Below are 26,933 nucleotides of genomic sequence, written 5' to 3' on the forward strand. Positions count from 1 at the left end.
GAAAGCAGACCTTCTGCAGTCCTCTGAGTGGCCCAAGTGAGGAAGGGGTGAGAGGGCTATTGAGAGAACCAAGAGCAATAAAAATATTTCAGCTACTCCTGTTTGATTCTGCAACTCATCATCCAGTGGACTTCTCTGACCATGCATCCATCTTTAGGCTCATAGTGTAGGCTGGCAGAACCACCCACCCTTAGCAGTAGGCCTCTCCTGTAAATAGGGTCAGGATTGTGGTTTCTCTCTTTTATCTGATGCCATCAGATTAAAATACATACCTTACTATCTGATATGATTTGGAGAGGGAGGGGAAGGTTCCCAAATGATCACCTCTGGTTGATCACCTCTTTGTGGCTATTACAGTTGACACTTGAACAACAGGGAAGTTAGGGGCTCCAACTTTACACATGATCACAAATTCACATATAATTTTTTACTCTGACAGAACTTAACTATGAATAGCCTGCTGTTGACCAGAAGCCTTACCAATAACATAAACAGTTGGTTAACCATATTTTGTATATTATATGTAGGTATATACTGTATTTCTACAATAAAGTGAGCTTGAGGAAAGAGAATGTTAAGAAAATCCTAAGAAAGAGAAAATGCATTTAAGTACTCTGCTATATTTATTAAAAAAAAAAAAAAATCTTGTATAAGTGGACCCATCCAGTTCAAACCTGTGTTGTTCAAGAGCCAACTGTATTTCCCCAGGTTTAGAGACAAGGCGAAGGGAAGTTGGAATCAGATGAAGGAAAGAAGAAGAAAGAGACAATTTATGGGCTTACTCTATGTGTATTAAGAAGAGCTTTCACAAACGCATAAAGTGATTAACCTTTGATCTTCACTTGTTTTTAAATTTTGCACACTAATGAGATGTTCTTTTTCATTTTTAGGTCTTGAGTGTAATCATGGCCAAACCTTATGAATTTAACTGGCAGAAGGAAGTTCCTTCCTTTTTGCAAGAAGGAGCCGTTTTTGACAGATATGAAGAGGTAAAGAAGTGTTATTAATCTTTTCTCTCAAAACATTCTTATAATTATTTCATTTTAATTACAGTATTGAGTAAATAGTCTTTGACATAAGTAAGAACATCTTTGAGATTTATAAGTTGAAATAGTTGGAAAGAGGCAAGTTATGAGATCTAATAATAATGAAAATGATACTGTAATTTATTGAGCACTTACCGTGTGCCAGATATAATCAGGATAATGATGCTATAAATTATTGAGTGCTCACTGTGTGCCAGACAGTCTTCTAAGCACTTGTGTGTATTATTTGTTTAATTCTTCACAACAACCTTATAAGGTTGTTGCTATTATTACCCTGTTTTTACAGATGGGTTTCATGTAGTAACAGTTTTTGCCTAACAAAGTGTTTTTGGCAGGCTTGCTACATAAAACTTCATATTTGTTGTAAATGGAATAGTGATTGGACTTTGTGCCAGTCATTTGCTTTGCTGGTTTCATTCGTACCGAACAGCTGGATCAAAGCTTTGCATGCCTGGGTTTCTACCATTTATCGTTTGTGCCCTTTGCAAGACAACATGGACTCCAGGCTTTCTATAGAGCAGGAGTTTGGGGCCACCAATCTATTAGGGAAGTTTAGGTCTGTGAGTTGAAGCCTCATTAGCATTTGTAAATGCATTGTTTTTCTTGGACTGTACTTGAATTTGAGGTGAATTGGGGAAGGAGGGATGAGGAGACTGTCACCTCTGAGGCAAAGTGAAATGTAAAATTGTTTAAGACTTCATCTCAAGTCATAATTGGTTCCCCTGGAAAGCTCTGGAATGTGTGTGGTGGCTGATTGTGGTGGCCCCCTCAGAGGTTCGGATTGTCAGGCCTTTTCATGAGGTCTGTGGGCTGACGTGACGCAGTACTTGTCGACTTGGTTTTTCCAAAATGTGTATCCTAATACCCTCTAGATTTATGCCATTGTTGCTTTGTCAGTAAACAAAATTGAGAAAGGCTAAGGATGGGCCCCAGTGTGGTCACTGTTCCTTGTAGTAAATTAAAATATTGAAGTGACAGCTGTTTATAGGGCAAACTTGACTCCTTCTGCGAAGGAACAGTTAGCTGCATTTTGCTATGCGAAGACAGAAAATATTTCACCCCCTGGAGATAACCACTATTAATTGTTTGGCAGTTTTTTCTTAGTCTTTTGTTTGTTTGTTTGTTTGTTTGTTCTTTTTTTCTCTCTTCCAGAATTGTGATTCTGATCTTTTGAAAATCTAAATCAGAACTTGCTTTTTCTCTATTTCAGAGGCTTCCAAAATTCTCTATTGTAGGATAAGATGAAATATAAGGCCTTCCTTGATTTGGTTCCTGCCTAATACCACAGCCTCATTTCCCACCAGTTTGCTACACACACACACACATTCTGCTTTCACCATAAAAATCCCCTAACAATTCCCCCAAGATACTGTTATTTTACATGCTTTGTGCATGCTGCTCTCTTTTTCTAAAACGGCTTATTCCTCCTAGTGTGACTGGTGAACTCCTAATCATCCTTCAAAACCCAGATGAGAAATCTCTACATCATTGATCTCTTCCTTGACCCATTCAATAAGAATTGTTAACTCCTTGGGGCACCTGGGTGGCTCAGTGGGTTAAAGCCTCTGCCTTTGGCTCAGGTCATGATCCCAGGGTCCTGGGATGGAGACCCACATCGGGCTCTCTGCTCAGCAGGGAGCCTGCTTCCCCCCCACCCCGCCTGCCTCTCTGCCTACTTGCAGTCTCTGTCTGTCAAATAAATAAATAAAATCTTATTGATAATTCCTTTGTGCCACCACCAACCTACCTTTGCACATTGTACACCATATTCACATTTTATTTGCTGTTTTTATGTCTCCTACTGTGTTCTGAGTTTCTTGAGGTCAAAGACCATCTTTTACTTATCTTTCTCTGGGGACGAGCAGGAGGCCTGCAACTGCCAAACTCACTGTTGATGTAGCATTACAGAGAATTTTAGATAAAAATGTTTCCAACTCGGTCTGGTTCTATTATTGTTTATTCCTGTTGTTAAGTGAAATGGTGAGAGTACATGATAATCGTCGAGCTCTGTATGGGGATCTGAACCTCAATAGACTCAAAACATTAAGGTAAACTGTATAACAGGTTTCATCTTTTAAATAATAAATGACCAATATCAACAATTTGATATAGTTCAAGCTTAGTACAAAGTAAGTTATTGCAGTTGGCTGTTTTTAATCCACTTTACCCAGTGTGGTAAAGAAGGCCTTACAAGCAATTTTCCCAGGTAAGCCAGGTCCAGGTTGAACACTAGAGTCACCAAGGTAATGACCATTGACCCTGGGTTATGAGCTGGTGGGACATCACTCCCAGGAACTACTAGAGTATTATCCTAAAGTTAGGCAGTTTCCTCAGGCGGCATCCCAAGCCCTGGAAATCTATAGGATTACTTAAAAATACTGCATGTCGTCTAATAAATCAGAGAAGGTCATTTTGAAGAGATTAAATATTATCACTGGCTGAGTATCTTGGCTACTGTTATGTAAGCAGAAACACATTAGAGGAAAAAGGTGCTATTTTTATGCTTTATCAAGTGAACTGTGATTTGATGAGCTGGAGGTTATTATTTTTATTTCTCAGGATGATTTTCTTTAGCCATTAATCATCACGAGTCACTCATATTTAGAAAACACTGATTTACGTGGGCTCCTAAGGGCCATTGCTTTTCACCCAGGTTCCTCAGAAAATGAGGCAGAGGTCACAGTCTTGAACAAGGATTAAATACAACCCAGCTCAGCTTTCAGCTTTAAGTGATATCTTATCAGGATATAAGCAAAACAAGTTTTCACTTAATAAAGTAGATGCCTCTCTTCATAACAACGTATCAAACAAGAAAGTCACGATATTAGAAACTGGACCGTGGCCACTTTTTATTAGCGTTTCCCAGTCCTGTAAGATGCAGTTCTTTGGAGCCACAGCTGCTAAAATATTAAAGGCGACAAAATGCAAGTGTAGAAGGTTTGTTTCTCCGGTGTGTGTGAACAGCAGTGGGAAATGACAGCGGACAGCAAGCGAGAGGAGCAGAAGTTAGAGAAGACACAGCCCGAGTATCCCAAAAGCATCATAGCAAAGGGACCATTTACAAAGGGGCATAAATGCCTTCAGCACCATGTAACAACTAACGTTATCATGAGGGCCTGGCAGATCAGCCAGATACTCAGTTGTGTTCAGCGCATGTGTTTAAAGAAGGCAAGGAAGGGGGTCAGGCTGTGGGTGAGCGCACTCTAGATCAGAAAATAAGTGTTGACTAGTCACTATTTTTTTATGATTTTATTTATTGAGAGAGAGAGAGAGAGCGAATGCATGAGGCTGGAGGGTGGGTAGGAGAGGGAGAAGCAGACTCCCCACTGAGCAGGGAGCCTGACACGGGGCTCGATCCGCAGACCCTGAAATCATGACCTGAACTGAAGGCAGACGCTTAAATGACTGAGCCACCCAGGCGCCCCGACTCGTCACTGTTTTGAGAAAGTATATGTTATTTTGCCAATAAATGTAATCAGTGCAATTGCATTTAAACATTATTTTATTATTTCAGTATTGCTTTTGAGGTTGGCCACATTCTTAGAGACTGTGTAAGTCTGCATTGTAGCAGACTGCATTGTAGCCCCGGGTTTTATTCCCATGCCACTTGTAAATCTGCTTTTTATCCAAACCTACGTGACCTAAAAGTTACTGAAATGCAAAATGTATTTTGTTTCCTTAAGAGATGCTTGTTTTTCAGTCTTTAAAGCAGAGATTTTTCTATTGCAGAGGTGAAAAATAACAATACCTTTTTTTTTTAAAAATATTTTATTTATTTGACAGAGAGAGATCACAAGTGGAGAGAGAGAGAGAGAGAGAGAGAGAGAGAGAGGAGGAAGCAGGCTCCCTGCCTAGCAGAGAGCCCGATGTGGGACTCGATCCCAGGACCCTGAGATCATGACCTGAGCTGAAGGCAGAGGCTTAACCCACTGAGCCACCCAGGCAGCCCAACAATACCTTTTAAAACACTTGCAACCCAAATGTCTCCAGCTTAAACAGTCTCCTGATTTTCCTTTAATAACATTAAAAGACCGAAGACCTTATGCCCTGGCTACACTGGGCCCTCCCTGGTGTTCCCTAGATTCCTACCTGCGGACACTTTCTTGGTGATGTCCCGCATCCTTCGTGCCTTCTTACCTTTCTGTCCCCAGGACTTTGTATATATCATCAACTCCCCAGAGCAAGAGCATTGTATCAAATAGACTTTCATGTAAGATTTGCTGGTAGCAGAGGAGGATTGGAGCACACAACAGGACTCACTTCAAGATTAAACATCAGAGATGGCACTCAACAAATTTCCTTTGCCAGCCTGGCCAGGGACTGGCTCTCATCGTCTTCTCCTTTCCCCCCTTCTCTTCCACTAAGATGCATGTTCCAGCTTCTCTTCTTTTTGTAATCTCCCCCTCAGACTCCTTTTCCAGTTTACCTATTTCCTCTTTTCCACATGCCTCTTCTCCAAACTTAAAAAAAAAAAAAAATTTTTTTTTCTTCTCTCTTTTAAGCCAAACAACCAAAACAGAAGATTTTAGTCCCTTCTCATCCTGAGCAGTTTGAAGTGAGAGTGTGAGGTAAAAAAGGGGCCAGACTCTCCTGAGACCTTTGCTTTTGCGTAACCTCACATAATCCTTCTAGACAAGTGGTCACCTAGGGAGCTTTGCCTGATGAAGGTGGTCTGTGTCTGTGCTGCCCTTGACCACGTGTGGCTGCCCAGCACTTGAGATGTGCCTGGTGGGGTTGCAGGAACTGGGTTTTTCACTTTAGTTGGTTTTAATCTGAACTTACCCAGCTGCACGTGGCCAGTGCCTGTCTTACTGGGCAGCACGGTTCTAGGCAACAAGCACAAACGACAACCAGATTTCTCAACAGAAAGAAGGAGCTCTCAGTTCCCTTGGTTGGAATCTACAGTTTGCTTCGGCCATGTCTTCTTGGTGGCAACGAGAGCTGAGATTTAAATGTCGTACAGATGATTCACCTCAGGCTCCCATCCTTCCATGTCCCGGATCCCCAGGTGGGGGCTACTCCTTTTTCTTACCCATGAGACTTCATTGTCACTGAGGCAAGCTGCCCAGGTAGAGCCCTGTTTTCTGGAAAAGCCTTGGTCTTTGTCCTAGCCCCTTCCACCCTCTACCCTCCAACCCTTCCTTCAACACACACTTTAGTGGAATCTGTAGGTGCTTCCACCTGTTACCAGGACAAGGGAAACAATTATTGCTGTCATCAGACCCAGTGAAATGTCAAAGTGCAGGACCAGGACCAGCCTAAAGTAGGTCTGAGTGCGAGAGGCCAACAGTTGCCTCTTTCCAGGGCAGCTCTGAAATTCAAATGGAGGACCATGTAGCAAAGCTCCAAAAGGCCCAGACAGCCTACACACCCCAGGCTGTTCATCAGGGAAGTGAAGAATTTTCTAAATATAATTTTCAAAAAAAAAAAAAAACCTAAAAACACAACCCTCATAGAAAGTATTTTGGCTTCAAGATTTATTTAACCCCTCTGTGAGGACACCGGCAAGATGGCAAAGCTAGTTCTAAGAGCACTGGAAGAAGAGAGTTGTACATTTGACCCTTGAACAACTCAGGGGGTGCAGCCCAGACCTCTCTGCCATGAAAAATCCTCATACCACCTTGACCTCCGCCTTCCCCAAAATACTTAGCTGCTAATAGCCCACTGTTGACCAGAAGTCTTACTGATAACAAAACAGTTGAGTAACACGTATTTTGTGTGTCATATGTATTCTCTGCTGTATTCTTACCATCAAGGAAGCTACAGGAAAGAAAATGTTGTTAGGAAAATCCTAAGGAGAATACATCTACAGCACTGTACTGTGTTTATCAAAACAAAACAGAAAACCTCCACATCTATGTGGGCCCATGCTGTTTGAAGGTCAACTATATATAGTTAGGAGAGGGAAGCTAACCCAAGTTTGGTCAGTTCACTACAAAGCTGGTTGCTGTCCTGTAGGACCATGAAACTATGAGTTCTGTGGTTGTCTTTTCTACCAGCCACGAATCCCACGTGTCTCTGTGGACACAAAACAGGTGCAACATCTCTAGCTAACTGCAAAGACTCTGAGTAACTGGTTGATCAACCCAAAGTACATTCTTCTATAGAAATAAATCCTCCTTGGGTAGGCCTCTTAGACAGTGTTCCCTTTGACTGTCCAGGTGATAGTTAGCCTTTTATTTATTTATTTACTTACCTACTTATTTTTTAATCGTCCCCAAGTTTTGGATCGTTTAAACTGAATTGTACTAACAGGATCAGGATATTGGGCTCAAAGAGTGGAGTGTAGAATTTTGCCTGTTACTTATATTTGCAGGGAAAAATGCTTACAGAGTCACCATGATGGTAATGATAATCATAATATTTAGTGGTTTTTCAACTTTAAAAAAATTTTTTATTTATTTGAACGAGGGGCAGAAACACACACTCACGAGGGAGCAAGCACAAATGGTGGGATGGGGCAGAGGGAGAGGGAGAAGCAGGCTCCCCGCTGAGCAGGGAGCCCGATGTAGGGCTCGATCCCAGGCCCCTGGGATCATGACCTGAGCCTAAGGCAGAAGCTTTAACCCACTGAGTCACCTAGGCGTCCCTAGTCTTTAAAGTACTCTAAAAGGTGGACAAAAATTTAATGATTAGTGAGAGAACTGAATGAAACGTTAATTTTGCCCACACACAGGAGGAACGCAGGGAGGTGTTGGAGTCGAAATGGTTAGAAAACTGGAGGAAAGACCAGAAGATTAATATTCTCCTGGGAGGTATTGCTAATGGTCAGTTGATGGTACATGGAATAGAAGCTCATGCTTCTATTATTTAAAGCCTAAAATTGCCAGTCACAAAGCCAAAAATAATATAACTTCAAATTTGGAGTGGGGAAGTGGAGAAAAAGTAGGGAAATGAGCTCAGCCGAGTTTAATTATGGAATTTTCAACCTAGGAACCTATTACTACATGTGCCTGGTGGATATTAGTTCAGGAATTGCTTGTCTTGCCACAAGTCTCACTTTCCTCAAACTCCAGTCCCCACTAGAATTGGATATTTAAAGCAAAACAATAATGTGTTGAGATCACTTCATTATCCAACAAATTAAGTCCAGACGTGTGATTTTGAAATTTAGCCGTGGTCTAGGTGCCCCACCATCCTCACCCTGTCCTTTCCTCCAAAGTCAAGTTGTGATGAGGAGAGTGGTGGGTCATCTTCCTTGTGGTGTGAGAGGGCTGGAAGGGGTGTCCAGTGCGCAGGACTGATCTGGGATGCCTAAGAGAGCAGACCCCCTTCTGGCTGAGTCTTAATGGAAGGGCCAACCAGTAGATCAAACCACAGCTGAGAGGTGGGTGGAGCCCACAGCTTGCTCAAGGCCATGGGTGTGGGGGAGGGGAGGGGCTTGTCCAGCTAGGGCCAAGGGAAGGGTGCTGGAGAGCAAGAACCGAAACTACAGAAGGACAGTGTCCACACCATGGAGAGAAGTAAGGGGAGAGGCTAGGTATGAGAATGAATCAGAGCATTTTCTGACCCAGTGGGTGGAGAAGGTGAAGGAGAATAAAGACTGTAAGGTGAGGTGGGAGTCTCTGGCACCGGAAGCTCGGGTGGTCCCCAAGGGAGGCAGAGAGAAAGGTCAGATTTATGGATGCACTTAGGCAGTTCCTCTTCCTGAAATGAACAGGATTTATCATCGTATCTTCCACAGTACCTAAGAAACATTTTGCTTATAATAGAAATCGCCTAAGTTTTAGTTAAAAATAAAGTGAGCAGAAAGGGAATTGAAGAGCATAAGTAGAGGATGAACAAATGGAAGCACACTTGAGTATGAGAATCAAGGTTGTAGAACCAGGACGAGGAGCTTGGATTTTTTTTCGGGTCGTTGTGGGAAGCCATTTCAGCGAGACTGATGTGCTCTGATAGGCATTTTGGAGACACTTTGGTGGCTGTGTTGAAAATGGTTTGTGGTCGGTGGGGGAGGAGGCACGAGCAAAGGTAGGAGATCGGAATGCATGGTTGGAGAACACAAGGAATTTAACAGAAGAAAGGCAAGCTAGAGTCTTACTCCTTCCTCCTACTGGCTGTATCACCACAGACAATTTTCTTTCTTTCTTCTTTTTATTTTTTAAAGATTTTATTTATTTATTTGATAGAGAAAGAGAGAGACACAGTGAGCCAGGAAACACAAGCAGGGGAGTAGGAGAGGGAGAAGCAGGCTTCCTGCTGATCAGGGAATCCAATGCAGAGCTCGATCCCAGGACCCTCAGATCATGACCTGAGGTGAAGGCAGTCGCTTAACCAACTGAGCCACCCGGGCGCCGCTCCATACATAATTTTCTTACCATCTCTGTGCTACAATAGAGATAATAAGGTGGGTGGGCCTAAGGATTTTGCTGTTCTATATCAGCCTGCCTTCAGGTACTTTTCTTGTCATCTCAGCCATGTGACTTCTTCCTTACAAGATAAGAAAGTTGTGGCCAAGTGCCTAGGCACTTAGTCAGTTGACCTGAACATGGAAACAACCCAAAACTGTACCACCTAACATCAGCCAAGTTTTTGCAAAAACCCCCAGGCCTGTTCCTTCCTCTAGATCGGATTTAATTTTTTTTTTTAAATATATTTGTTCTTTTTAAGTTGGTTCCATGTGCAGCATGGAGCTTGAACTTAGAACCCTGAGAACCAGAGTTGCATGTTGTACTAACTGAGCCAGCCAGGTGCCCCTAGACCAGATTTTAAAACAACAGTTCTGATACTATTAACTGTGCTTTCAAATTCCCAAGGCTTAGAGCTCGTGGGCATCCAACCCTGAAGCATTAAGGAAAAGTCTGTATGGTTTGGAAAATTCCAGAAAATGGATATCAAGGCAGAAGACTCTGGTTTGAGCCTTGACCCAGACATTTGCAAGTTATGACCTTGAGCAAGTCCTTTTACCTGTCTGAGTAAGCATCTGTCCTGCGTGTCAGTTTATCCATGCCAGAGCTTTCTAGTAGGAGTCTGAGTCACCCGTGTGTGTGGATGGGATGTGTCTTCAGAACAAAGGTTCTATCATGGTTGAGACCAGGTCTGTTTTGTTGTGTCCCAGTGCTTATCCAGAATAAAAGGTTCAACCAATAACTCAAAAGATACCAGTGCAAACTCTTGGCATAAATAATCAGACTTCTAATGTTTCTGCCATAAATGGCTTGAACCTCTCCCCCCTTTCATTTTTTTTTTTTTTTAACCCTAACTAAGAGTGAGGGATTGTATAACAGAAGCCCAGGATAATCCCAGATTTTCACTCATAGATCCTTGGTGCACATTTGCTCCTTTATTTGTGGGTAAGGTTAGAAGAGCAATTTCAAATCACAGTTTGCGGATCTGCCCTCTGTCACTATTTGCCTCTGAGTGTGTGAGCTTCAGGAAGAAACCACTCGCTGCCCTTGGTAAAAAAGAAGTGTGCCTTGATTAAACCAATGAAAACATGTATGTTAAATGAGAGGTTTTCCAGAGTGCTAAATACAAACCTATACAAGGACTTGGAGGTGAAGAAGTCTAAAAGTATTGGAACTATAAGAGACAGTTGCCCCAAAGAGAAATAACCAGAGGTCAGGCTTGACCAACCAGCCGGTAAAGTTCCAGCAAAGCAAGGAGAACAAGTGTGAACCTGATTTGAAGTCCCACTAGGAGACAGGACATCGAATCTGGAAGGAGCTTTGAGGCCTGAAAGTAAAGAAAGGCACGAGTTAGTAACGTGAAAAGACAAGTGTATAAAAGGATCAGGGATTGGTCAATAATTGTATCAGTTTTTGTTGTGTTGTTACACACAACACAGCACACCAAAGCTTAATGACATAGCGGAGCCAAGCTTTCCTCTGTCCTCTTAGGTTCAGTGGCTGGGGCTAGCAAATTAAGATGACATAAGCCAGATGAACAGGAAGAAAGGCATAAAATTGTGTTGATGTTACTATTTTTACAGGCACAGGAGCTTCACCGGAAGTGAAAACCCAAAGAAATGGGTAGACTCAGAAGCTTGTATACCATTTTAACAAAAGATGATAAATTGTGGAGTAGTGACCAGATAAAGCGAAAGAGGATTTGGGCTTCTAGGGGCAATAAATTGTGGGAAGATATATATATATGAGGAAACAAATGAGAGATAGAGGTTATTTTAGAAAGGTTTGTTTGTGCAGACTCATCTTGGTGCCAGTTTTCTGTCTTCATGCCCATAACTCTCTGGAGAAGGGATTCATGGCTGCCTTCATTTCTCAAAAGTTTCTGATTTTAAGCAGATGAGGGAAGCTCTGAGAAGGCCTTTTCTGCATCTGTTGATTCTCAGTTATTTTCAGTTCACCATAATCCATATGCCCAAGTGGCATATTTGGGAGTGATATATTCCAATCCCAAAGTTTAAGATAGCAACCACTTAAATAGCCTAAGATTCTGTGGGTCAGCCATCCGAGTGGAGCTCAGCTGGGCTCACTCAAGTGTCTGCTGAGCTGACTTGGGGCTGGCTGATTTCAGATGGCCTTAGCAAGACCTTCTCTTTTCCAGTCCACCTGATCTGTCATCCTTCTGCCAGCAGGCGAGGCTTGTTGTCTCTTGGAGTCAGCCGTGTTTCTGCTGCATTCTCTAGATCAAAGCAAGTCATGAGACCATCTCAGACTCAAGGAGTAGAGACACCTCCTGATGGGAGAAGCTATAAGTCACATTGCAAAGGGTGTGGATGCAGGGAGGCATGAAGGATTGGGCTGTCTTTGTAATCAACCACGGTTCTCTTAGGTACTCTTTATGTAGTAAAGGCTTAGAACAGCAGTCAACATACTTTTCCTATAAGGGACTAGACAATTTATCAGGCTTTATAAGCCACACGGTCTCTGTTACAAATACTTGACTTTGTGGCACAAAAAGTCACAGAACATAGATAATCCATCATTGAATGAATGGGCTATGTTCTAATAAAATTTTATTTTCAAAAACGGGGGCACGCTGGATTTGACCCACAGGCTTGTAGCTTGCAGACCCCTTGCTCAGAAGACAAATAATGTTACACAGAAATGAATAACACATTAGTTTGGGTGGTAAGGATACTTTCAGTTCCAAGTAGTTACTTGGAGCCCATTATTTGCCCTTACAAATGTCTTATTTTATTTTTAGGTTAGCCATTCTCCACTTCTTTTCCCTCTTCTCTAGAATTCTATCAGCTTTGCTGTGCAGTGAACCACTTGGGTCTTTCTTTTCTATAAGATGCCCGAGTTTGCTTTGGTTTTGCTTATTAATTACTCTTTTCATTTTTATGTTTTTTTTTCCCCCTCTCCATGAAGTTTCCTTGGGTTTGCTATTCTTCATTTGTTCACAAGGGTAGAAGATAACTTTATCCCCTGTTGGAATAGAAGGACCTCACCCGTGAAATAGCGTCTGAGTCAGTCTCCTGGAAAACTCTATGGCTTGAGATGTATTCTGTTCAGGGGTGCAAGAAGGTCTGCTTATTGCTGGAAGACATGTGATGCATCCACGAGGAAACCAGAGAAGGAAACCTGGGGTGGCATAGATTTACAAGGAGCATGTAGAAAAAGAACAAAACAATATACGAAGAAAGTGTATGGATAATGAACCCATAAAATTAAAATAGAGGGGCTGAGAAGCCACTGAAGTGCTAGTTCTTTGTTGCTTCTATTCAAGCTGGAGTATATAGGAAAATGCTCAGTATTAATCCCTTCCAGCCATGTCTGTGGCCACGGGTGAGCAGGTGCACAGTGGCCAGAGAATCCTTCTCATTCGGGGGGATGAGTGCAGCCTTGCAGATCTCCACGCTGATGGTGAGGAGGCCTTAAGGACATCCGGGCTGCATGCCGTTGGCGCATTCTCTTTGGGAGTGCCCTCTGTTAATGCTTGTGGTCTAGCCATTGAATTAATAGAGTTCGTTCAAGGGTGAACAAATGAACCGTCCAGTGAAATATACCGCATGTGTTAAAATGAATCCTGTTCAGGTCCCTTCTTGAGTAATACAATTCTGTTTCTTTAAACTCCACTCCATGGGAATGAGTTCCCTGTTCCTAAAATTTTAGGGGGAAATGTTTGCACTGTTGTTACTGATTTCGCTTGTGTTTAGGGAGGGTGCTTTTTAGTCCTTCCACTAGAAATAGGTGCCATGGCCACCGTGAGCCTCCACGAGGTGCTCTGTAAGGGGTGTTGCTGTTTAAATGCTGAGCAAACACTGGTTCACTTAAACCTCAGAAGACACTTACTGTTGGGGCACCTGGGTGGCTCAGTCCTTGGTTCAAGTCATGAACCTGGGGTCCTGGGTTCGAGCCCTGCATCGCACTCCCTGCTCAGCGGGAAGCCTGTTTCTCCTTCTCTCACTCCCCCGGCTTGTGTTCCATCTCTAGCTCTCTCTTTCTCTGTGTCAAATAAATGAATAAAATCTTAAAAAAAAAAAAAAGCAGCAGCAGCCTGTTGTTGGGTAGATCTCTAACCTCCTTTTATAAACTGTAGAACCAAGGCTTACGGTGGTTAAATACCTCATCTGAGGCCACATAGCTGCTCACAACTGACCAGAAAGATTCCATGTGCTAGCCTGTCGTGGTTCTCAAAGTGTAGTCCTTGACCAGCTGCATTAGCAGCACCTGGAGTCCTTGTTAGAAATGCAAACTCTCGGGCGCCTGGGTGGCTCAGTGGGTTAAAGCCTCTGCATTCTGCCCAGGTCATGATCCCAGGGTCCAGGGATCAAGCCCCGCAGCATCGGGCTCTCTGCTTAGCATGGAGCCTGCTTCCTCCTCTCTCTCTCTCTGCCTGCCTCTCTGCCTACTTGTGATCTCTGTCTGTCAAATAAATACACAAAGTCTTTAAAAAAAAAAAAAAAGAAAGAAATGCAAACTCTCAGGCCCCACCCCAGACCAACCGAATGAGAAACTCTGGGCGGGGAGCTCCAGCAATCCTTGTTTTTAAAGCCGCCAGAGTGATTCTGATGATGCAGTTCAAGTTTGAGAACCACGAGGCATAGAGCAAGTCAGGGAGTTTGGGATTTCCATAGAAGGAAAAAAAATGCATTTAAAGTTCTTCACAGCTGATCTCCCGCAAACAGGCAATGCAGATAAAGAGGGGGGGACTGTTCAGTAAAAGAAACTTTTCTTTTTCCAGAGGATGTGAATGCATTAGATTTATTTCACTCTTCAGCATGTTTTGCACCTGACATCAGTCATCATCTTTCAAACCCTCAGATGGCATTAAGGATTAAATGAGATTATTTTGCACATTATACAGAAGAAAGAGAAGCCTAAATCAATTAAGGAATTGCCTACTATTCAACATGTAGTGATTGCTGGAGGCTGCCTCCAGATCTGATGTACTGACCAAGAGAACACACGTGAATCACAGCTACCTGTATCATGACTTGGGACCCTGAAATGGCTGCCATTTGCAAATGATGAGGTTCAAAATACGGCACCTCGGTATATTGGATATTTTAAGCAGAAGGAGTTTGAAGGTCATTCAGAAGCATCCCTCCTCTTCCCCCACTCCCAAAGCAGGTCATAAAAAACCCACATGTGAGAGGTGTCCTCCCTACACCTACAAGAAAGAAGCATCCATATCTTCCATGACAAAGGTGCTCTGAGAAGAATCTGAACAAACAGGCCTTTCTAAGACACTCCCCACCCCCAGCTGACTACACTTAATCTCATACTCCTTGACCTATGCTATTTCTAATTGTCCACACTATTCATCACACCTAACACAAAAATACTCAGGTTTAGCCATTTTTTTCTTGTCTTCACTTTCTTATGCAGACTATCATGTCACATGTTTAAAAACAAAATTCATCTAAGTAAATGTGAAGATCAAGTTGGCTTCCTTAAACAATTCACGAATTGAGTAACATCCCACAATCCATCCAGCAAGTAGAAAGGCGCTCTATTGAACTGCGGGAAAGGAAAGGTTTTTAAAAGCAAGGAGGGAATGGAAAGGGGGGGATTGTTAGCAAAGAATGCATGGTTTTAGGCAAAGTTGTCTTCCTAAGGGGAACAGAGGGGGTCTACCAGTGGGCTGCCTCCTAGGGCTGACCCTGAAACTCCGGGTTGGCTGGTTACAGGTCACATTACTTTCAGGGTTGAAACTACAGTTACTTTAGGTTTTAAGTCTTGGTTTGCTGACAAGGACCTTCACATAAGTGACCTCATTTGGGGCCTGTGGTTCTTTTTATTATACATAAAACTTAGAGTAAATAAATTTGCATGCTTTTCTGTTGCTGATCTGTCTTTGTCAGTTTAATTTTCAGACCTAGTCAGGGACCTTGAGAGGATTAAGGAAAACTTTTTTTTTAATTTTTTTAAGATTTTATTTATTTATTAGAGAGCATGAGTGGGGGTGGGGGGAGCGGGGTGGGACAGAAAGAGAAGCAGACTCCCCACTGAGTGGGGAGTCCAGTATCGGGCTTGATCCCAACATCCTGGGATCATGATCTGAGGTGAAGGCAGATGCTTAACAGATTGAACCACCCAGGTGCCCCCAAATGTTTTCTTCCCCTCCAGTTTTTTGAAGATATGTATGATATTTTTAAAATATTTATGTATACACACATACACATAGTAATGGAGGCTACTTAACTTTCTTAGTAACCTATTTGCTTTATTTCAGACCATAATTATGTTACTATATCCAGGAGTTCTTGATTTGATTCTTTTAAGGAAATGAGGATGGAAAGAATTTATTTTTCATCTGTTTGTCTCACGCAGCAAATAAGTGTCCCTCAGAACACTAATACCTTTACCTTATAATCAGTGAAGATCAGCCTTTAACAAGAGAAAAGTATTAACCCAGACTTTGTAGTCTCTAACTTTTTTTTGTGGGTGGGGGAAAACTAGGTAAAATGCAGTATATGGAAGGAACATAATATTTTCTTTCAATCAATGAAAATAGACATAAAATATCCTCAGTGGGGAAGCCTATCTTTTAATACTTAATATTGATAGATTAATAAATATGTTTTTAAAGTCCTTACTCTTCAAGTTATAAATAGTAAGCGATTGCTCTGAAATGGTACCTGGTCGGAAACATGTAATGCGTGTGTTGGCTGAGCCAGTATGGTTTCCCAGGTCTGGAGTCTGCCTTGCTCTTTCTGCTAAGGAGTTCCCCTGGAAACAGTTTTGTGGGCACCCCTCTTGCTCTCCTGCTGTGGATTCTCTTCTCCCAGGTACCTAAAAGGACAGATGATCCTCTTAATGGTGAACTGCAAAAAGGAGCCTAGTGTTTGGATCCTCACCAAAGTCGAGCTGCCAGGATATTGTTTGCAATGAAGAAAGGGTTTGTACTAGGTGGTATTTAGGGTAAAAATCTTGGCCAGAGAGCTCTTTATTGAAGAGTTTGAAATACACACAGTTGGTTAAGGGCACGGGTTTGGAGTTAAACAGAAATAGCTTTACCTTCAGGGGCTTTCTAGCTCATTTCAAATAATTTCCAAATTCCTTCCTACGGCCTACAGTCCCTCTACATGACCCCGTCACTCTACTGTCCCACTGACGTTCCCTGAAAATACCAGACATGCTTCAACCTCAGGGCCTTTGCACTTCCAGTCCCCTCTTTGGACTGCCCTTCCCCCTATTACATCAGTATACCCACCTACCCTATACACACACACACACACATTACCCTTACCCTTTTAGATTTTTTTACCTTCACGTTTATCAATTTCTGATACATTATTTTTTGTTCATTGTGCAAATTCCCCCTAGAATATAGGCCATGAGGGCAGATCCTTTGTTTTTATTTGCTGCTGTATTCCCAGCGGGGAAATTATTCATCACCCAACAGATACTAATAAGCACCCATCGTGATCCAACGAATCCTTAGTTACCTATCTGGGACCCCAATTTTGGGTATTTAAATGGCCCCTAGTTTTTCAGGAATCTTAAGGGTACCAAGGAACAGGAACTGGAGGTCCTTTTCGGGGAATCTGGAGAAGGGTTAGCAAGAGATCCTGTCTCTGGCAGCCATGGAGGTAGGCCACTAACCTCTCCTTCCAGTGGATCCCGCCATGAGCTGTGTGGTCAGTAGGCAGACTCTAGCTGCCTCAGCTTCTGCACTCTTAACAATGTTCATGCTGAGGTTCCCAGCCAGTGAGCAACATGGCAGAGATTCTAGAGCTGGCCCTTGTCTGCCGCAGATGAGGCCAGTGGATACTTCTTGCTCTGGGAGTTCCATCCACCTGGTGGAGATGTTGTCAGAGTTATGCTGTCGTCGGGGACCCTTCCTCTTTCCTCTCCTCTCTCACAGGTCTTAGTCCCACCTCATGGTTTGAGGGCTCTCCCTGCTTCATCTCCCCTTCCCCTGATGCTGCAGCCCCCTTTGGTGTGAACAACCACATGCTAAGCCTTCAGATCTGCAGTTTTCTACAGCTCTGCGCTCTCTGCAGAATTCTCGAGGTGATAGCAGAGGCCTTTGTGTGCATGGTCCAGTAATTTCTGTACTTCTCTTAGACAATAAAAAGTGATAGAGCCAGGATTGGCCCCAAAATCCAGTGGGACTGTATCTCTGAGGCGCAAATAGAAGCTAGTTCAGAAGACAAAGTGGAAAGGAGTGACATCTCATGCAGTGAGTGTAAAGACAGGCATTTTAAGAAGCTGAATTATTTAAGTAGGAAATGCGTACATTCAGAGGGTGATTTCATGGATGTCATTTGAGATTCCTTTCAATGACTCTGTTCAGCATGGACTGTCATCTCCACATAGCAGTAGCTCAAAACATTCTTCCCTTGACCCGCTTCTTCAGATATATGTCTTCTCTGTCATTCTATTTCTTTCTTTCCTTTTTCTCAAGAGAGTGCAAGTGAGTGTGAGCTGGGCAAAGGGGAGGTACATAGGGAGAAGGAGAGAGAATTTTAAGAAGTCTCCATGCCCAGCACAGAGCCCTACACATGACCCTGAGATCATAACCTAAGGGGAAACCAGGAGTCAGACACTTAACGGACTGAGCCACCCAGGCGCCCCTGTGTCGTATTTCTAATCATTTGCTCAGTGCAGTTTATTATTCTGAAACAAATTGTGGTTTAATGAGAAGTGCTTTACTGAAAAGGATTTTCCCGCTTGTGGGCATGCTTCAGGCCCTTCAGCAAAGCACATCTCCTGTTGTTCTTAGAGTAATTGGGTGTGGTGGGAGGCATTAAAGAAAAAGCCATTCCTGACACTCACTCGTTAAAGAATGATCGGGCATACTGTGTTCAAGATATGACACAATGGGGGGTATGCGGTACTTGGGGAGAGGTTGAGCCCAACTCTGAACACAAGGAGGAAAGGGGGGCTTATAGCCAAAGAGCAGCAGGTGGAGGTCACCTGGAGATGGTGGAGGTTGAGACACCTGATCAGATAGCAAAGGTGCTCAGATATTGAGGGTGGGAGGGTCTGGCTAAAGCAACTTAGCAGGATTCCTGCTAAAAATTGATCACTGACAAGACAGACAGTGGAGGTCTAGTCAGGAAGAAGATTCAGAGGAGCCTAAGGTTTACTCAAGGGACTTGAGTCCCTTGGGGGGTAGGGGAAAGGAAATGGGAGGAATTAAAATACATTTGTATTTTAATATTTGTTGTAAACGGATGCCTGGGTGGCTCAGTGGGTTAAGCCTCTGCCTTCAGCTCAGGTCATGGTCTCAGGGTCCTGGGATTGAGCCCCACATAGGGCTCCCTGCTTGCTTTCCCCCCACTCTCTCTGCCTGCCTCTCTGCCTACTTGTGATCTCTCTCTCTGTCAAATAAATAAATAAAATCTTTTTTAAAAAAGTTTGTTGTAAACATTTATTACAAAACCAGTTATTTTCCTCCCTGGCCCTGTGTAAGTTGGTCTTCTTTAATTTTTCCTTATTTTTAGTTGCTAAGGCTACTAAGTTGCTAAGTTTTGACTAACATGACAGTTTTCCTGTCCAAGTGAGTTACTTTGAGTGACCACCCACTCCTCTTGAAAGCATGTTTCCTAGACTTTGCTCTTCCTTCTGTAAGCAGAGAAGTTGTTCGCTGAATATCCTGGGAATAATTGCTTCAGGTGTCCCATGGCAAGAATCAGGGAGCCTGTCCCATTGTCTTAAGACAACACAATATAACATAACATAACACGACACAACACAACACAACACAACACAACACAACACAACACAACACAACACAATGCTCTCTTAGAGCCTGACCATCCAGATTTGGCCTCAGAATCTCCACATCAGAGATGCTTCAGGATGGAAGAAGGATGGAGACAGACCTAGAGTCCAGCATCGCTAAACGGCAGACCTTAAAAGTTGAACCCCAGGGATTTAACGTCTTTATCTGGAAGTAGAAGGAAAAGTGGGACTTCACAACTACTCATGACTATACTATAAACAGAAACAGAGTTTGACTTTTAGGTATCTCATCCATGCGTGCCCTCACTCTCTCCCTCCCAAATTTAAATCCTACTTGAGCTGACCACAGATTCTTACAGCGAAGGCTGTCAGAGATCTTGTTAATAATAAGTATCATCGGGCCACATTTCAGGGTTTTAAACAAATCTAGAACATGAAGGAGCAGGAAAGGTGTTGTGTTTTCCCCTTGCTGCTTTTCAGTATCCTTCATCGGCTCTCCCAAGCCCAGGTTGCTTGGAAAGTTGATGATAGTCTTTTTTTCTGAGGAAAGAATAAGATGAAATGAGTGGATGAAAACTTTCCAGTTGATACCAGAAGGGTTCACTTTATCTCTGTCATTGCTGAAATGAGCAGGTTATGTGCTCACGGCTGGTTATGGAGGGGGAGAACGTTTCATTTTTGTTTCTCTGGAATTCAAAGTCATGATAGACAGTGGGTCTCTAGCACCTTGCGAAGTTTGCCAGATGATTCCCTGGGTTGCCCTCTCACCATCTGAGAGTACGATCCACCATGTCAGGGAGGTATGGGGGTGGAAGGGGGGATGCCCAAGCCCCGCATCATCTCCTTGGGTCACTGTTCCCCAACGTGGCCAGTGAAGAAGGTAGAAGCTAAAACTGTGTTCTGAGGACAGAACCTCTGTGCCTGATATAGCCCGAGGCTAGCTCAGGCAGAGAACAAACACAACCTGACTTACGTGGGCAAAAAATGGAATTTCACTGAGTCTAGTGCAATAGAAATTTACAAATGCTGGGTTTCCGCCATGCTTAGACTCCCAGATGTGCCTCCTGGGTTGGTGGAGATAAGCACACTGTGATAGCATTGCTTGGAAGGATCCACATGACAGAAATGCTCTTCCCACCACAATGTGGATAGAGCTCACTGCTTATTATCTGTGTCCTCTCGGGCAGCTTGCTAACCTCAGTTAGGATCAGTTTACTCATCCATAAGGGAGGGATGGTGGTGTTTACCTTTATTCTTGGATGATGAATCGTAATTAATACTGGCACAATATTATTATTATTGTGTTATTAATAATCAGTGATAATTTTCTAGGGTTCAGATTATGCATCAAGCACTTGAATGTCCAGAGGTAACCTGTGAGATGGGCAATTATTTTTGGTTATCCCTGCTTTTGGCAATGGAGTAATGGAGCCAGCCATAGTTTGATCTGGTCTATCTGACCCCAAAACCAATGCAAAACACCCAGTAATTTCTGGGTGCTTTTTAAAAAAGATTTTATTTATGTATTTGATATGGCATGAGCAGCAGAGGGGTAGGTGGCAGAGGGAGAGAGAGTAAACAGACTTGCTGCTGAGCAGGGAGCCCGACGTGGGGCTCGATCCCAGGACCCTGAGATCATGACCTGAGCTGAAGGCAGACACGTAACGGACTGAGCCACGCAGGTGCCCCTCTGGTGTTCTTGAAGTGGTTTCTGTGCTTATTTATACACGTTTCTTCCATATTCCAAAGTAAGCTGTCATGCAGAAATAGGCACCACCAGAAAAAAATGAATGGAACCAGGATTTAGGCTGAAGAGAGTGCGGGAAAAAGAACCATGCGAAAGACATCAAATTAGCAGGAAAATGAGCAGGCAGCCACTCTGCTGGCAGCAAGAATGTTCCAGGAGGTTGGAATAAGTGAGCTGTGGAGTGGCTACTTGTGATTCTGGTGGTCAAAGCGATGCAGGAAAGGCAGTTATAGGACTCACCCTGTCCACTAGATTGCAAGGGAAGCAACAGATCAGGACAAACCGTTTTCCTTGGTACTAGGATCCCAGAACACACTCTGACATGATGCGAGGCAGTAGAAAAGCCCCTTCTGTTCCACCTTGGTAATACATACCATCTGTGCAGCTGGCGGGGAGTGAGGGATGGTTTGGGGGGCGGTGTCAAAGGGAGGGTTCAGAAATGGGGTAATTAAACCTCAAAAGCTCCCAGCGCCCTTCTAACCCTAGCGATGGCTGCAGGCATTCAGCGACAGGGAGAACAGTGGGGCCTCCAGATGGGACTGCTGAGCAGTTCCCTGGGCCCATTCCCGATAGTGCCGCTGTCACTTACCAGCCTGGGCGCAGGTGTGGTTCAGGGGTGTGCTTCGGTGGAGTGGGCGGTCCCGGCTCTGCCCCACCAGCTGTACCATACTGGGCAAGATGCTTCCTTCCTGCACCTCGAGGGTCTTCTCTCTCAAACAGGAATAAGCGTAGTACCTCTCTTGTAGGAGTGCGGGGAGGTTAGCAGGTGAATGTGTACGGAGGGCCGGGGGCATCCGCCGGTGCTCAGTAATACTGCGCATCTCCGCTAGGAGCCGCTGGCGCCGCGGAACAGAAGCGGAACCTTGGGCAGTAGGTGCTACAGACACATTTTGGGTTGCTTTTCGTGACACCAAGACTATATATCCTTCTTGGTTTCTGGCTGAGCCTTAGAGAGAGGAGCAAAGGTCTATATGAAATTTGAACAACGTAATCCAGGAGGGACATTCTGCCCGAAGAATCAAAGGCCATGGAAAGGAAGAAAAAAGCTGCAAATGCTCGTGTGTTACCCAACAAATCTCTTCACAAGGTGGTAGCATGTCACAAGGGTCCGAGGTGGGGCAGCCATGACCGAGGTCCTCCTGCTGCTCTATGGCATGTGAGCTGAGAAGCCCAGAGTCCCATCATTCTCATGAGGTCAATAAATTAGAAGGGAGATTAACACATGGAATGAACATTCTGGATTCTTCCAAGGGGAAAGCAGACCCACGAGGGTAAAAACAACATAAGGACCCATCTGCTACAGCAGTCTATAAATCATTCTGATGATAGAATGTCATCACCAAGGGCTTTAGTTCTAACTTGAAAAAGTAAAATATTTAAAAAAAAATTGTGATTCTATCTGAAAGAGGAAGTGTTTGCAGAATGAGAAAGGATCTGCTGCTGCTAACTACAGAGCTTAGCCAATTCCTCTGGAATAAAGAACTGAAACAAATAGGCCATGTGGCATCACTCAGGCTCTGGGATTCCAGGATCTGATAGAAAGCAGGAGCTTTTGGTTAACTATCCCAGACTCCACCTGTATCTCCAACCTAAGGCCCTTCCCAAGCTCATCTATTTTTGTGGTAGGGGTTTATAACATTATCAATGTTTGATAAGAGCCCCCCCCCCGTGGCCTGGCCCTAACTCAGATGTCCCTTGACTCTCTCCAATCTTAATAAAGTCATTTTTTTTCTTCCTGTCAGTTCTTAACAAACCAGAAAACAAGGACAGTGAGCCCCATGTGTCCCCAAAGTTGGAGCCTACAAAAGCAGTGTTCATTTACTGACCATCCAGTCATCCATCGGTGACAAGCAGAGGGGGAGCTGTTTGGTCAATGCTGACAAAGTAGAACAGGCACGGGCTCTGGAATCCAAGAAACCAGTTTGCATCCTGGGTCTGATACGTATCACCTGTGGCTTTAAAGAACTTAGTCTGGGGCGCCTGGGTGGCTCAGTGGGTTAAGCCGCTGCCTTCGGCTCAGGTCATGATCTCAGGGTCCTGGGATCAAGTCCCGCATCGGGCTCTCTGCTCAGCAGGGAGCCTGCTTCCCTCTCTCTCTCTGCCTGCCTCTCTGTCTACTTGTGATCTCTCTCTGTCAAATAAATAAAATCTTAAAAAAATATATTAAAGACCTTAGTCTTTTCTGAAAAAATTTCCACTTATCTCTACAACTGTGTTGTTCAATATGGTAACCACTGACCACCTGTGGCTCTTTATTTATTTTTTTACTTTTTTGTTTTTAAAGATTTTATTTATTTATTTATTTCCCATGGTTCTTTAAATGAAAATGAATTACAATAAAAAATTCACCTCTGTTGCACTAGCTACATTTCAAGTGTTTCATGGCCCCATGTGGTTCTCATGGCTACCATGTTGGGCTATGCCCATCGCCAACATGTGCATATGGAAAAATCAATTGGGCAGGGTTGATCCAGTCTAAAACCTTGCTAAGTTGGCAGATTTAAATGAGCTCATATTTGTGAAATGTCTTGCACCGTAGCCCCAAATTAAATAGTATGCTGTTTTCTAATACCTACTACAATTCATTCAGCACTTGCCTTGTCCCAGGCACTCAGGCTTTCTCAATTTTGAGAGCTCTGTGAGATTGGTATCCATGTTCTCAACTTACAGATGGGAAAAGTGAAGCTTGGTGAGGTCGGGCAGCACCACCACCAAGATTCTCCAGCAGATGCCTGGTGGGGAGGCTGGCTTTGGAACCAAGAACCACCTCCTTTTTCTTTTTTCCTTTTGAAGATTTTATTTATTTGTCAGAGAGAGAGTACAAGCAGGGGGAGAGGCAGGTGAAGGGAGAAGCAGGCTTCCTGCTGAGCAAGGAGCCCAATGTGGGACTAGATCCCAGGATCTTGGAATCATGACCTGAGCCAAAGTCCAACACTTAACCCACTGAGCCACCCAGGTGTCCCCCAGCACCACCTCCTATGAGGGTCCTCTTCCTCCTCTAAAAGTAGGGGACTTCTGCTGGAATGAGATCGTCCCCACCCATCTCACTTTTCTGTGTCTCCCAATCTACCCATCAATCACAAGCGGCTAATGTTTAAATAAAGTGGAGTTGATGCATTGATTAGCCAATCCAAAATCCCTATCCCTGGCTGGTGGTAAGACTTGACCTTTTTCCCTGTTTGATGATACAGACCCCACAGTAGAAAGGTATAGCATTTCGCCTGGGTAAAAATGATGGTGGGCGAGAGGCAGGAGAGCAAAGGTTGAAAGAACACAAGCAGAATAAACTCAACCACCTGTTGTCTAGAAACCCCCTGGGAGTACCTGCATCCTCCAGAGTACTCCCCCTGCCCAGACTTCTGCCTTTCCTTATAAGAAATGGGCTTAAATTTTGTTTAACCAAAAGACTTTTAAACTTGAAACAAAGGAAAAATATTTTAATCTATGTCATACTTTTTAAAGATTTATTTATTGAGAGAGACAGAGAGCACAAGTGGGCAGAAGGACAGAGGAGGAGGGAGAAGCAGACTTACTGCTGAGCCAAGAGTCTGATGTGGGGCTCGATCCCAGGACCCTGAGATCATGACCTGAGCTGAATGCAGATGCTTAACCCACTGAGTCACCCAGGCGCCCCCAATCTATGTCATTTTGAAAGTGACTTGAATCTTTGAAAGCTAGGTCGTGATATTGAATAATGCTGCAGTGACATGTGTTTAGTGGGAAAAATAGGCTAAAAATAATGTTGAGACACACGGCTTTTAAATATACTCTATCCTTGATGAAATGAGGGAAGTGCTCAGGAAGCCCATCACGGCACAAGCCTTTCAAAGCAGGGATCCTTGAGGCAGAGAAAGTTTCTAGCTATAGTGACTCCAGAAAAAGTGATCCTTCTTGCCTCTCAAACAGCGTGCCCCACCCTGGTCCCCCGCTTGTCCACAGTCTCACCAAAGGAGCTGCTGTACCTTTCATCCTGTCTCTCCCAGTGGCTTGAGGAAAGAGTGAGCTTGGCTGGAGGAGTTGGCCAGTCCTTGAGCTCTAAAGTGTGACTGTGGCGAATTTTAACAGAATCCTGTGAGAACTGAAACTCTGAGCTCCCTGGAGGAAATTCTGTTACGGTTTGTTTCCTTACTAGAGAATCCCATTCCCATTTGCTAACTGCAAAACAGATTGGCAGAGAAGAAAGAAGCCAGCTTCCTTTCGTGACCTCCACAGCCATGCTCCAAGTCTGGAGGCAAGTTCTTCCTGAGAAGGGGACTGAGGGTAGTCCTGCCTCTGCCAGGTCATGGGGCCACAACCCATGCTGTGGTCAGTAGGTATCCGTGTGAAATTTAACACTGCTGGTAGGGAAAAAAGACTAAGGACTGTATGTTTGCTCACCCCGAGGGCCAGGTCCTTCTGTGTGTTTCTGGGAGTGGAGACAAACAAAGAGATTGTGTTTCCATTCCTTTCAGACGATTGCCTCATGCTCCCCAGCTTTGTTTTCTGACTGTTATGGGTAGTTTGAACACGTTTAGTCTGCGAAACTTGTGGCCAGAGTGGACGACATTACTGTGGGCTTCTTTACTGGGAAACTTGTCTGTAGCATTGGTCAGAGCTTCTTGGAGCTTCCCACAGAGAATTTCTTTTCTGGCAACTGCCTCTCCTGACCCCCAAAGTGTTTTTATCTGTGAACTCTATGGGTTCCTAGTCAATACTATTTTTTCCCCTTTTTGCTTTTGTTGCTAGGGAGCCCAGAGCCAAATTGGTATCTTCTATTAGGATCTTATGACAAGCCTTTCTGGAGCTTTAATTTTAAGCTTATTTTACTTTACTATCTTACTTGTCTTCTCCTTGCCCACATTCCTTGTCCTGTTTTGAAAATGATTTCTTTGAAGGGCACTCAAACAGTGTTCCTGGTCCAAGGGAGCCTTGGAGGTGCCTCAAAGAGACACCAAAACTCTGAGATGAGCTTGTATGAATTTAAAACAGGAGCCCCATGCCAAGCAGACAGCCTCAACACAGTGCCCTTGGATTTGTGCATCTGTCCGTGGCAGCCTTCCAAGGACTGACCGTGATGGGTTCTGGGCTTGCTACAACCCCTTCAATTCAAGTAATTGCTTGTTTATCTGTTTTATAGACTGGCCTGCTGAAAACTATTTTATTTGAAACAGGAGATCATGTGTTCATTGATTTTTTTAGTGCATGAATTTGGTTTCAGGGTGCTTTTGCTGTGCTAGGCACTTGGAATGCAGATATGAATAATAATCTCTCAAGGACTCTGCCCTCGTAGATGTTATACTCTGGTGTGAAAGCCGGACAATCAACCGATCCCTATAATGGCAGACTGTGATTGGTGCAGGCAAGGAAATAATCGAGATACTGTAATAGAAAATAAAAGATGAGATACACTTTAAGGAGGTTAGGGAAGATAACTGAAGATAAGTTAAGGCCAAGGTCCCTAGGATGCAGAGGAACCAGCTATGCCAAGGGCAGAAGGAAAGGATTTCTGGGAGGGAGAAGGTAAAGCACAAAGACCCTGAGGCTAGAAAGAACTTGAGGAGTTCAAGGAAAAGAGTTCCCATGGCTATAGTGAAGAAAGGAAAGCAATGGAAAATGGCAGGATATACGGTCCAAAGGATCCAGCTTGTCTAGAACGTTTGGTAAGGAGTAGGTTTTACCCTAATTAATGCAGGAATCCACTGAATGGTTTTAATGAACTAATGAAAAGTTTAAAGAGTCCATTTGGCTGCTGTAGGAAGAAAGAATAGAGGTGAAAAGATCGGTCCTTGGGCGTAATGATGATGGTTTGGATCAAGGTGGTGCTGAGATGGAGAAAAATGTATATGTATGAAATATGAAGGAGACTCATTAATGGAAGTGAGAGGGAAAGTCAAGGATGGCTCAGTTTCTGTAAATTAGTAGATACAGGGGACATTATTTGAACTTTATGTCTTAATGCTGGAAAGGCTTAGAGAGAGGCTAGGGAATAAAGCATTCTGTTATGGGCATTTAATTTGGAGACATCTGAGTGGAGATGTCAAGTAGAGAGTAAAGTTTGGAACTCAGAGAGGACTGGGATGCTGTTACAAATTTGGAAGTCTTCAAGAAATAGAT

At 43.7% G+C, this 26,933-nt stretch overlaps 1 protein-coding gene across 3 annotated transcripts in view; it reads left to right on the forward strand.

Moving 5' to 3' along the window:
* The first annotated feature begins 905 nt into the window (after positions 1-905).
* Positions 906-26,933, forward strand: part of LOC111141620 (phospholipase C beta 4) — a 168,339-nt gene continuing 142,311 nt past the window's right edge. For all 3 annotated transcript variants that reach the window (XM_022494323.1, XM_022494325.1, XM_022494324.1), the window contains exon 1: positions 906-989. In XM_022494323.1, the coding sequence (XP_022350031.1) occupies positions 906-989 (84 nt within the window). The remainder of the gene's footprint in view (positions 990-26,933) is intronic.

This window comes from Enhydra lutris, unplaced genomic scaffold, assembly GCF_002288905.1.
Source record: "Enhydra lutris kenyoni isolate GAN:26980312 unplaced genomic scaffold, ASM228890v2 scaffoldscaffold6, whole genome shotgun sequence".
NCBI classification, from domain to species: domain Eukaryota; kingdom Metazoa; phylum Chordata; class Mammalia; order Carnivora; family Mustelidae; genus Enhydra; species Enhydra lutris.